This window comes from Hippocampus bargibanti, linkage group LG06 (assembly GCF_051943395.1).
Source record: "Hippocampus bargibanti isolate YZ-2025 linkage group LG06, ASM5194339v1, whole genome shotgun sequence".
NCBI classification, from domain to species: domain Eukaryota; kingdom Metazoa; phylum Chordata; class Actinopteri; order Syngnathiformes; family Syngnathidae; genus Hippocampus; species Hippocampus bargibanti.
In genome coordinates this window covers 26,542,788-26,555,211 of record NC_142739.1, presented here as the reverse complement: position 1 = coordinate 26,555,211, position 12,424 = coordinate 26,542,788, and the positions used below count along the sequence as shown (strand labels likewise).

Genomic DNA, 12,424 nt, shown 5'->3' with positions numbered 1-12,424 from the left:
TTACCAGCACAATTTTTGTTCGCTGACGAAGCTCTTCGGGTAAGGAGCGAAATGTCCGACACCTTTAAAGAAGTACAGATGATGGCTAAAGAAACCTTTTCATCAATGGACAACTCTTGTACGACTGAAGCCTACACAGATGACGTATTTAGTGTGAAACCTTTGAAATCTACAGATCAAAAGACATCCCATTTATGGCAGAGGATGGAAACAAAATGTGTTGACTTATTGGTGACAAATGAAAAATGGTCTACGAATGAATGCGACTGACTGATTTAGAGTCGTTGAAGGAGGCCTGCGTTGTTGTGCTTCTCTCCTTCGGTCATGCTGTGTGGACGTGACGGGTCACGTTCGGGAATCGGGACGTTCTCTTGGGGAGTCACAAGTGAGGTGGACACTTGGACGAGGACACGAGTCTTACACACAGGCGAACTGAAACAAATAATGTGCTGGTAGTGAAAGATGGCGCAAGTACAGGTAACATCCGATTTACGACCGGGTTCTGTTCCAACCAAACGGTTCTAAGTTAAACGGCCGTAAGTCGAAATCCATTCAAAATGGCCGACGTGACGTTTACACGACAGGAAAGTATACGATTTCAATCTGTTGTTTTTAAGCAACGTTTTCTATTGAATACTGTTAAATACAGAACTGTTTACTGTAGTTCATTGATAAATGTTATACTTAGCTTTTAGTGTCATTTTTATCATTTTATGTTGAAAAATCGCTCTCCCTGCTAATGGCCAGAAGGGGTCGCCTGACACACACGCTCGGACTCAGGCGGACCTACTGCAGGAGATGTTGACGAGATGGTATCTGTACTGTATAACTACTGTATTGAGTGTAGTCACGCAGAAGATTGCTGTGTGAGTGTGTGACATGCTGGCTGGCCAAAATTGTAGTACTCGTTGCCGGCTGCTTGCGGTTTTTAGAAAAAAAAAGGTTCTGGCGGTCACAGTTGTAAGTACGGGTAGTCGTTAACTCGCGCAGGTCGTAACTCGGATCTTACCTGTCTTGATTTAACCTTTACTTATCCAGGTAAGGAAGTCGAAAATACTCAATTGCAAAGCCTTTTTTTACTAACAGACAAAGTGAGACTTACTCATGTTTGAAGGTAGATGGTCCGAGTTGGCCCAAAAAATATTGTCGCCCAACTTTCTGATCCTAAAAGGCGCTTTCACATGGACCTAGTAAGAAAATGAACACGACAGGTAACGATAACGACAGTTATGAGCAGATACTCTCGCTCCCCCCCGGCTGGCCCCTTCCTCGCTGTCTGTTCCTGCGAAGAGGCGACCCTTCCTCTTGTTTTAGTTGACCACGCCACTCTCCTGCAAGGATTAGCATTTAAGAAGAAGATCTCATTAGCCGCGGACTCACGTGCTCAGCTGCCAAGTCCTAAAAAAGACACATGCACACTAACCGGACTGCATGACATCGACGTCATTCAAACTAAAATTTAATCCGTGCACTGCTTGAAATGTTGAACATTTAATTCCAGGATATCATTCGCCTGTAAAACATAGTACCAGTACCCAAAAAAAATCGGACTTTAGCCTCGTTGGATCACTTTTATCGCAGAAATACTGCATACTTGCCAACTTCTGAAACCAGAAAAGCCGAGTAATACCTGGGTCCAGGCCACTGCGCATGCGCAATATACCGTCATCATTTCCGCTTGTTAGCGTTTTTTTTTTTTTATCATTTAAAATAATGTCCGCCGTTCTAAAAGTTTTATATGAGAATTATAATCGTTTATACGAGCAGCTGTTAGCTAAGGTTGACAGGTATGCAAGTCAAACTCGCGTCATTTTCACCTTTTCTAGAGCGAAGTCTAACTCCTGGAAATGCTTGGGAGTATTTCTAACGAAACGACAGTAGTTTATTTTACTCTTCACCCTATTTGTTGATTTTTTTTCTCCGGCATAGGCTATTACACGACAATTCTAAGAACGATGCTAACCATTGAGTCTTGATTGCAGGAATGAGTTGTCACTCTGAATTACAGGAAAGACCCGGACCACGCGCATGCGCAATAAAAAGGAAGCTAACAGCTAGCACTGTGCCGATCGCCTGTTCTCGTGTTTTGAATTAACGTTGAGTAAACAGTACTTACTATTTTGACGATTTTGGATTTATTGTTTTTATTGGAAACCGTAATTTTTGTTATTAACCAGTAAACCAGAAATCGATAATGAAAACCGTAGTTTTTAACGGCAAAAGCGGAATATCAGGTCCACTAAATGTACACACCGGCAACACAATGGAGTGATTGGTCACTATTGATGAGCATATTGTGCCATCAGAGCTGTGGAAGGGCGCTAAAGAGTATTTTCATGTGGATCGATGTCTCACACACGAACACGCATCGCTGAGAAACGCACAAAAGGTGCATCCAGAAGTCACGCCATCAGGTCGACCGGTTGATGATCGGAGAGGAAGGCGGCTGAACTAAAGATAGCTCCTCAACGTGACTTAGCTTTGCCGCTGGCACGCCTCACGACTTTGTACACGTACTGACTGACACATGCATGACGTGGCAAAAAGCTCAAGTGAAAATTACGCAGTTCCCAACATTTGAACTCATTCATTGCCATTCCCGAATTTATTCGGGAATTGAGTAGCAGGAAGTCGAGCACCATTCCTGAATTTATTTTCCCGAATTTATTTGGGTTTTGGTTTTTCTTGCGACCGGGGTATGGATCAAGCTCTGGTCAGACCTCTGGCAATATTTTTTTCCTAACCAGGAGGGGGCAGCATTTACCTTTTGTACAGCCGTCCCCACATTCACTGCAGATAACTCCAGAACCAAATAAACTCGACATTATGTATTTATATCTATTCAGATTTATTTATGAATAATTATCACATCACTGCATGCTTTCTTAGCTCATTCGCTGCCATTCCCGAATTTATTTGGGAATTGAAAACTCAAATTTGTTCAGGTTTTGTTTTTTCTTGTGGCGGGGGTGGAGATCAAGCTCCAGTCAGACATCTGACAATGTTTTTTCCCTCCCACGAGGGGGCGGCATTTACCTTTTTGTCCATTTTAGCATTCTAACAACAACTTCAGCTGTTGTTAAAGCGCTATATAAATCAATATGTATGTACTGTATTGTATTTTGGACAGCTGCCCCCATTTCAAGCTCAGATAACTCCACACCCCTGTAACTTGGGAATTAACTCTTTTTCGTTGTACTAAGTTCATTCTGTCTACTTGATATCTAATTAAAAGCAGATTGTTTACTTACAGTGTATTATAAGTGTTCAAATACCTGACATGTTTCAGCGTCTACTTCCGCCTTCGTCAGAGTGTCCGAAACATGTCAGTAATACACTGTCTGTAAGTAAAGAATCTGCTTTAAATTAACTCTTTTTGTCTGACGAAAGAAGTGTCTAAAGTTTCTAACACTGCAATGAATGTCTATGTAGTCCTAAAACTCAATCTTTTGTGGGTCCTGCTACTTGAGTGAAAATGACAAAAACCCAGGCACTGGACTGACACATTTTTGCACATGGTCTGGCAGTGAATGAGTTAATACAGAAAGGTGACTTCAAGGCTGGTGTTTGGAGTTTAGGGCAAAGTTCAAGGGGAAAAAAATCAGTTTTATTTAAAGGACAACCGACATCTTCTGACAAATTGTGTCCATAATTGGTAAAATGGCTTCAAATGACTACTGAGCGTATTTTAATAAGATTCCACCGCATATAGCTATATTTTACGTTTTAAGACTCGTGCTGAATATTCCGGAAGTCTTGTTTTTGAGTTGGTGATGAGTCCTCACCCTACGTCACTGAAGGAACGCCCCTGACCGAAAAAAGGACAAATTGTAGCAGTCCTTCCATCACGTCAATGTATTTTGCTGTACATGTTTGGTCTGAAAACCATGTTGCACCCAAAACCGGCCAGAAGAGGGTGTCCAAGCTCCATATAAGGAATTTATCAGCCTGTGGAAACTGAGGTGGGCACAGGAGGTCGCCATTTTGTGCCTCTTTTTTTTGGGTGAGACATTTCCCCCCAATGTTGCCTCAAAATGGCACGAAATAAATTCTTTAATCGATTTTATACATGTATGCTTTCCTCTTCAGAACTATTTGAATCATATTCAAAACTGGATGTGTAACAAGAAAGCATATTCTCCGAATCTGAAGCCATTGTTTTGATTCGCAAGCAATGCAAGACGTCTTGGCGTGACGTCACGAACTGGGGGCGGGACTTTCTGAAAATGCCCAATTCGCAGCTCAATTTTTTGCAGATTTTGGACACTTTCAGTCATTTTTATTGGTGTTTTGCATTCGACTAAAAATGGGTATTTTAGATGCTATAAAACGTTTTTCTGATGTCAGTTAAAAAACAGTGACGTCGGTTGTCCTCTAAAGGTGTCACATTTTTCACATTAAATCAGCAAATAGTGTTGCCAGAACTTGACACCGGGCAGATAACACATGTGCGTCGACCAAGGTTAGAGGCAAGAACGCATCTTGGCAGCCTTGAGTGTGCGCTCTGCACTCCATCAAGATGCCACGGTCAACGGCACAGACATTAGCTCCTTTTTTTTTTTTAATTTACCCCGTTTCGACAAATTTCCAGTCGTTAACGGAAAACAAAAAAAGCAGCTGATCTGAATGTCAATGAGGAAAAAAACGGTTGAAGACCAAACATTCACGGGGAGCCTTGCGAGCAATGTTCCCTCGAATTATTCATGTGTCCGAGCAGACACACAAGCTCCCTGGATAAATGGGAGCCGACTTTTTTTGTCCTCCATTCCCCGCCCCCAGTCTTCAGTTAAAGCCAGGTGGACTAATGCTATCACATTATCGACGAAAAGGTTTCTTATCCAAGATGCTTCTTCAGCGAACTAAAGTCTTACTGGTAGTTTAGGCCCTATATATATATCCCTACTGTCCAGACATGGCGGTGCCGGACACTGCTATGATAGGACCCTGCTCTCAGGTGGGGGGGGGGGGAGCAGAGGACTACTCCCTGCAGCTCCACTGATAGCTTCTATTGTTCTGACTGACGACTGGCCTGATTGCCCAATTGGCCTTGGTATCACCTCATCAGCATGACTAATCCTATGTTGCCTAAACAGCCTATTGTACGAACGATCCAAATTTAACCTCACCCCACCATTATGGTTAAAGGAAGGATTTTGCTGTTTTATGAAAATAGCTTCTTTTACTCCCCTTTCAAACCATCTATTTTCTTTCGCTAAGATTTTAACCTTATTGTCGTCAAATGAGTGGTTGCTAGCTTTTAGGTATATATGTACTGCCGATTGAGGCCCACTAGTATTTTTCCTGCGATGTTGAAAGTCTTTTTTTGAGAATTTGTTTAGTCTCTCCTATATATTGCTCTTTACAATTTTCATTTTTACAATGTATTGAATAAACTACATTACTTTGTTTTTCATTTGGCAGCCTATCTTTTGGGTGCACTAATTTTTGCCTTAAAGTGTATTTTATGTTGCCAAACGACTCTTTGTAGTTTCACATTATGTTGTATTCAATTATTATATTTTTTACTAGTTGGTATGATAGCATTACTAATATGAAAAGCAAATTAATAACAGCTGATCATCAAACGTTTGTGGATGCTCTTTGCACATATAAATCAAGCCATATAAATAAACATATTCGATATAGTGTATTTTTTGCATGAGTAATTTGTTTTCCACATACTTTTACATGATTTTTGGTCGTTAATTTAAACAAAAAAAAACAAACAAACAAACAAACTGAGGAGCCATTTAGTGAGCCGAGCCAAAAGAACCGGCTCTCTGAAAAGAGCCGGAATTTCCATCACTAATGTGTATGCTGTGGCCACACACCAGTTTCACGCCAGTATCACGGCGTGTATGGGCAGGGCACATTGGCGCCGTTCTGCTCCGATTGGCTGCGTAGCGTACGTGAACTGTACGGCATTATTGGCTGGACACCTGTCACTCATTGAGTTACATTGCAAAATGTGCGCTGCATAGATATTCTTGTGCGCTGAGTATGTGCAGTTTAGAGGGGACAATGCTTGCGAGCAGTTAGAAAATGAGAAAACGGATCATAACAACTGCTCGTTTTCACTGCTAGCATCCGTAAATATTATATAGCATTAAGCTAGCAGAGGGAAAATCAGCAGGCAACATGGTTTGATGGTCCAGCTTTGTGTTCCTATGCCTAATGGGGTTCAGTGAATCAAAAGAGACAGAATGTTTTTTTCCCCATCAAAGGGAAGTTCTAGTGGGGGACTGCCCTTCCCGGTTTACCCTAACGCAGAGTTCCCGCTCTAAACTGCTACGATGCGGTTCATCTGGCGATGATACAAGTTAGATAACGCCGATTTGGCTGTAGTTCCCACTGCATTCGAGAAGATAAAATCAAATATGTCCGCTACGTTAATAGCGTGACATTGTTAGCCAATCCAATGCATGGCGCAGTCCTGCGTCATTCCTGCCGTTTCCAATAAGTCAACAGACTCATTGTGGTCAAACGACTACGCGGTTTCGAACGCCGCTCTGCAGTGTTGCACACTGCGTTTGGTATGCCAAAATATTCCGTATCAAGCTAATTGATTTTCGGGTTGGAAATTATCGCCCCATATTGTAGCTATTTCTCAATATGTGACTCCTCGCCGATTGTTGGGGTTGCAAAAAGAAAGGGTGGCTCAAAGCGGAGGAAAGAGAGATCCGTTTGGAAGGCTCGTACTCCAGCATCCTCTCCAGGAGGTCAAAAAACTGATGGTGTTCCTTGCCCGGTGACAGCAGGTATTTCTGTCGAGAGGGGGCAAATTAAGTTTTTAAACTCTTACTTGTGGTTTCAAAGATACAGTGATACCTTGGATTACAAACTTAATTGGTTCCCAGAAAGTGTGTAAGGCGAAAAGTGTGTATTCCAAACATTAATTTCCCATAGGAAACCATTCAAATGAGAATAATCCGTTCACAGAACCCCATAAAACATGATTTTCAACTAGATAAGCCTTAAAACTACACACAATATACCTTATTTTTATGTATCATAAATGTGATATGGTATTGTAATTAAAGAAACAAACTGTACTGTATAATAACGTCGTTTTATTTACCTTTGTGAAGGTCGATTGGTTGATCGAATGGAAAGCTTTTTGCATAAAGTGTCCCAAGAAGCTCTGGGTTGTACATCCTGGAAGTTGTGATATTGCAACAGCAACAGATGCAGGCAGACACACTAGAAACTTCATTAATAGCTGGTTTCTTTGCTTGGACTTTCTCTTCAAATTGTACGGATGGCTTGTGCGGGTTATTTGTGAAGCCTGATTGATGGGATATTTTAACCTTGCAGTCTACTCTGCCGTTGAACTATCAATAAAATTGAAACCAGTCCAAATTTCAGTGTTTTCTATCCAACTGTAAAGTGTCCTTGAGAGTTTTGAAAGGCGCTTAGAAATGAAATGTATTATTATTATTATTATTATTTTCGCACCATTTCACTTTTGTTATTTACTTTTGTTTCAAGTTGTCGTCTCCCTTTCGTGTGTGTGTGTGTGTGCGTTTCTGTAAACCCTCCCCCTGCTCACTGCTGCGTGTGTCCCCTCCCTCCTCTACCACAGATCTTGACCAATCACGTGCGGCTTTAACCGAAGACTGGGGGCGGGGAATAGAGGAAAAAAAAAGCCTGCTGCCATTTCAGGAGCTCCAAAAACCGGCTCTTTTGCGAACGACACATCACTCATTGTGGCGCTCCGTGTGTTTCCCGAAAAATAGTTTGTCTGCCAAGATTATATTCTCGCCAATTTAACATTCGTAAGGCGAAAAGTTTGTGAGCTAAAGCGTTCGTAAGCCAAGGTATCACCGTACGTGGCAAGCTCACCCGCAGAGGCTTGCACTTGGCTTTGACGTAGCGTCCAGACTTGGAGCACTCGGTCCAGTTCAGGCGGCCACAGTGGAAATAGCTCTGCTGTTTCCTACTCAATTGAAGGCATGTTTACTAAAGCGACTAATTGAAGCATTCCAACGAAAGCTACTATATTGACCATGTAGCGCTAGTTACCTGCTCCTTCGAACCATCCTCTGAGGAATCGGCCCATGGACGTGTTCCATCATAGCAAGATGCTCTTTATTATCGTGAGTCTGTTAAAGCAGATGTCACATCAAATTCATATGTTCTTGATTTACAGTGGCGCAAAGGGTTCAAGACCTGGTACAGAGTGAATCCTTCGTAGAACTCAAACAGAATGCAGCCTATACTCCACACATCGCAAGAGTGACTCCAACCCAACTCTGCAACCGACCGAGGACCCAAGTCAGAACACCAATCCAATCACAGGTATAACTTGCGCCTTACCGAGTATGACCTCAGGGGCTCGGTAGTGGCGCGTGGAGATGACGGTCGAGTGATGTTCAAGGTCAAAAGTGGCACTCCCAAAATCGACCAGGCGCACCGTAGTGTCATTGACACGCTTTTCATTGCACTTCTGTAAGAAAAACAGACACAGTAAGAAGCACCGGTCCAGACATTAGAAAAAATAAATTAGGGTTCCTTTGGGTACTACAAAACCAGTTCACCACTTGTGTCTGGTTCCCACAAGTCACTATTTCTGAAAGTGTGTAAATTGAATGCGTATTTCTATTATGACTTAAACGTTTCTAGTTTAGTGAACAAGGTAGAAGACTTCAAATCCTCAACGTTCCAGTTATCAGGTCATTCTAAGGTCCCCACAATTTACTATTTCTGTAAGTGTGTAACTCGATGCAGGCAGACACATTAGAAACTTCAGTCATAGCTAGTTCCCTTGCTTGTATGTTCTCTTTAAATTGTACAGATGGCTTGTGCAGGTTATTTATGCAGCCTGATTGATGGGATATTTTAACCTTGCAGTCTACACTCCGCCTTTGCACTGTTAATAGTTGAAACAAGTCCAAATTTCACTGTTTTCTACCAATTTTCTCACCATTTCACCTCTGTTTTTTCCACTTTTGTTTTTTTGTTTCAAGCTCTGTCATCTCCCTTTCGTGTGCGAGACAACTCATTACTCATTGTTTCGCTCCGTTTGCCGAAAAATAGTCTGTATACCAAGATTATATTCTCGCGAATTTAACATTTGTAAGGCAAAAAGTTCGTTAGCTAAAGCATTCGTAAACCGAGGTATCACTGTATTACTTATTATTATTATTTCTATAGTTTTGTAATCAATGTAGAAGAATTCAAATTCCTAACGTCCCGTTATCAGGTCATTCTAAAGTCACCACAAGTCCCTATTTCTGCAAGTGTGTAACGTGAATGAGTATTTCAATGATGACCTATGATAGATATCAGTTTCTTCTAGATTTCAGTCGTCCCCGCGTCCCAGTTTTGTCCCCAAGTTTTTGGTTTCTAACCTTGTCAGCATTGTATATGACAGAGTAGTCAGAGTTGACAAAAAGGATGTTCTCGGGCTTCAGGTCGGTGTGAGTCAGCCTGTTGTCATGGAGAACTGTCGTGGAAGAGAAGGTGAGGATGGGAAGGAGGGGGGGGTGGGAAGGGGGTTTATAGAGAGGAAGCAAACACCGCCCTCTTTTGGTTGAAACGCTTTGTTAGCAATGTTGGAAAAATATGATGACATCACAAATCATATTTTAGGAGAATTTCGGAACAGTTTGTCCGACATTGATTGACAAAGTGGAATCGTGATTATTTGGACAGTTTTTACAGGATTCAGTTACGACTAAACTCCCTTAATAGCTGAGTATGTGTTCATGACAAATGACATTCTGTCTTTGATGTCGGTAAGAGAATGATGCAGTGGTCTCTCAGACACATTTCATCCACGAGCAAGTAAGAAATCAAAATAAAGCTGGCAAAGCTTCAACTTGAGACTCACAGCCGACGGCGCGGCAGATCTGCTGAGCCATGTGTCGGATGTGGTGGATTGGGTAAGGCAGGAAGTTGTTGCCTTTCTGGAAGTCGAACGTGCTGACGGACAAGAGCTCGAAGGAGATGCAGATGTGACCGTAGTGGTTGAACCAGTCCAACATCTGCACACAGTGGCTGTGGATTTGGGGAGAAAATGATTTGACATTTGAAAATTGGAGGCCAAATATGTCGCGCTATGAAAGAGAAACCTCTCACTATAATTTGTGTGGGTCGAGGTGGCTAATTTTCTTCAGCACGTTGATCTCCAGTTTGGCCGCTTCTCTGTACTTGGCGATGTTCTTAATGATCTTCAGCGCAATTTGACGCCCGCTCCTGTAAATTCGAGAATAATGAGTTAACGTCCCACTTGCTGAATTGAGATGTGACCTTTTTACCTCTTTCGGTCCAAACATTGCACCACCTTCCCAAACGTCCCTTCACCCAGCGTGTCCAGGATCTCATCTACGAGAGAGAGGGGGGGGGGGGGGGGAAACCAAGGTGACTGTGTGTTAACATCAAGGAGGAACCAAACGGTGAACTGTTACCAACATCGGTCCTCGAGGACATCCCCCTTTTTGTAGACCAGGTGGCCGTTCTCAGTGTCACGGTCTGCTTCGCGACTTCCTCGCTGGGAAAAAGTCACCGTTTAGTGTGCACAAATGAGATATTGTCAGATGTTTGGTCGGACACTGTGAACAAAGGCTTGAACACAACAAGATTGTCTTTGCCTCTGCCAAGCTATTTATTGAGAATAGATGCAAATCTAAGTGATACATTAGTAAAACGTGTGTGCGTACGTGTGTGAAGGGTTGAGCGGGTTAATGAGAGAGTCAGCACCACCTTCCCAACACTCAGTTTAAGACCGAGGAAAATATTCCAAATATATTTATTTAAAAAAAAAAAGTAAAGCATCAAGAGGTTCCTGCTGGTGTCAAAATGGGTGAGTGAATCTTTATTTTTTTTCACCATATTGCATTTTTTTAAGACACAGACCTTGTTATTGGCCTCATGGTAGCTAAATATTTTATTTTAATTAAATTGTGCCTTGAGATCAAAAAGCACAAACAGTGGTCTATCTCAAATCATCTTTACCAATAGAAATGAATGGAAATGGCGTTAATCCGTTCCACCTTAATGATGAAACATTTCAGTCATGTGTTTTTAGGATTGGAAATTTTCAAATTAAAGAATGGAACAGTGTGAATGATAAGTTCATGTTGAGAATCTCATTTCTGGTGGGACTCTCACATGATCGCTGGCATATTGTCAGAGATGTTCGCCCAACGTCTGTATTTATTGAGAATATACGCAAATTTAAGTGATACATTAGTAAAACATAGTCTTCTTAATTTGAATACCACACCCCTGGATGTGCCAAGCACCAACAACTATAAAACAGAACATACATTTTAATGGGTTGTCCTTTCCATGAACTAATAATTTGTAACCTGGCTAATGACCTCTTCCTGTGAAGGAGTTTACCAAGTCGTAAATTAGTCCAGATCTCCTACATGAAGATGACAGTTTAACAGACTGTGTCTGTTCACCTCAGAGTGACCCCAGATGTTTCTGTACTTCCACTGTGGGCCTTCTAAGCATGAAAGTTTTAAATATAACTTCTATTCCGTCTATTCTCAATCACTTATCCATTTTTTTTAGATGATAAAGATGCCAGTTTACCAAGTCGTGAATGAGTCCAAGGCCACATCTCCTACAAGAAGATGGCAGTTTGTTCACCTCAGTCTGTTAACCCCAGATTTTTTATGCTTCCATTGCGGACCTTCTAAGCATGAAAGTTTTAAATGATAACTTCTTTTATGTCTATTCTCTATCAGATATTTATAAACATCCTGATGAATTTTAACTCAAAACTAAGAATGTTCAAAAGCACAAATCCAGCTTGTTTACAATTAATACCATGTGAGATCTGACCTCTTTGGAGGTGTCAGGGCTCTATTTCCATCCACATACGGAGACTGTTATTAATATCAGAAGCCTCAGTGTGTGATGTCGTATGATGATCACGAATGAATCAAATGGCAACTTTGAAATTCAAGGCCATGATGGACTCACAAGGAGATACTCACTGACAAGCAAAGGCATAAACAATCCAGGAAGCTTTTATACACCGACTGAAGCGCCGTCTTGCCCATTGTGGTGCACGGCGACTCCGAGGAGAGGATGGAGGAAGGAAAAAAAAAAAAAAGAAAAAAAAAAGCGCACCCGCCGCCACTTGAGGGGGAAAAAAAACAGTGTGAGAAGATCAGGTTACATCAAAATCAGAGGGAGCTCTAAAAAAAGTATGCAGGAACAAGAGAAACGGAACGCATGAAGCCAAAAAACGGCAACCCCGAGAGGCAAAAGCGAGAGAAGTGCAACAGGACAGAGCTGAGACTAATAATAAACCTCAGTGGCGCTGACAGGCCATCTTGGAGTGGAGGAAGAATCAAGATGTGGCTTGTCAAGGGTGAAAAGGGGGGCGGGCAGCGCTCCGGTTTCACTTGACTGTACTGTGCCGCCGTCCTCGCACCTCCTTAACCTTGCTTGTGTTGGACCACAC

General features: G+C 42.0%; 1 protein-coding gene across 7 annotated transcripts; it reads right to left on the bottom strand.

The window, feature by feature from the left end:
* Positions 1–271: 271 nt before the first annotated feature.
* clk2b (CDC like kinase 2b) lies at positions 272–12,339 on the bottom strand. Of its 7 annotated transcripts, none has more exons than XR_016115252.1 (13): positions 11,952–12,339; positions 10,414–10,492; positions 10,260–10,326; positions 10,081–10,197; positions 9,833–9,999; positions 9,351–9,445; positions 8,317–8,446; positions 8,170–8,252; positions 8,023–8,102; positions 7,843–7,936; positions 6,700–6,764; positions 1,104–1,331; positions 338–399 (listed from the first exon to the last, which is right to left on the bottom strand). XR_016115252.1 is itself a non-coding variant. In XM_088998262.1 (12 exons), exons 1-12 carry the CDS (start codon positions 12,015–12,017, stop codon positions 346–348), a joined length of 1,119 nt encoding a protein of 372 aa, XP_088854388.1. In that variant the 5' UTR covers positions 12,018–12,339; the 3' UTR covers positions 272–345. The 7 variants fall into 7 exon arrangements, 5 of the variants coding, with proteins under 5 accessions (XP_088854388.1, XP_088854389.1, XP_088854390.1 ...); XR_016115253.1 differs by having other exon boundaries at positions 353–399; positions 1,104–1,187; positions 7,843–7,939; XM_088998262.1 differs by lacking the exon at positions 6,700–6,764 and having other exon boundaries at positions 272–399; positions 1,104–1,187; positions 7,843–7,939.
* Positions 12,340–12,424: the final 85 nt, after the last annotated feature.

Excerpts from the sequence above, each read along its gene's own strand:
- clk2b (XM_088998261.1), bottom strand. The coding sequence starts at position 12,017 with ATGGGCAAGACGGCGCTTCAGTCGGTGTATAAAAGCTTCCTGGATTGT. Across the intron at positions 8,253-8,316 it reads AGCCCCTGAGGTCATACTCG|AGTTGGGTTGGAGTCACTCT; the intron begins GTAAGGCGCAAG and ends GGTCGGTTGCAG. Across the intron at positions 7,937-8,022 it reads AGGATGGTTCGAAGGAGCAG|GAAACAGCAGAGCTATTTCC; the intron begins GTAACTAGCGCT and ends TCAATTGAGTAG.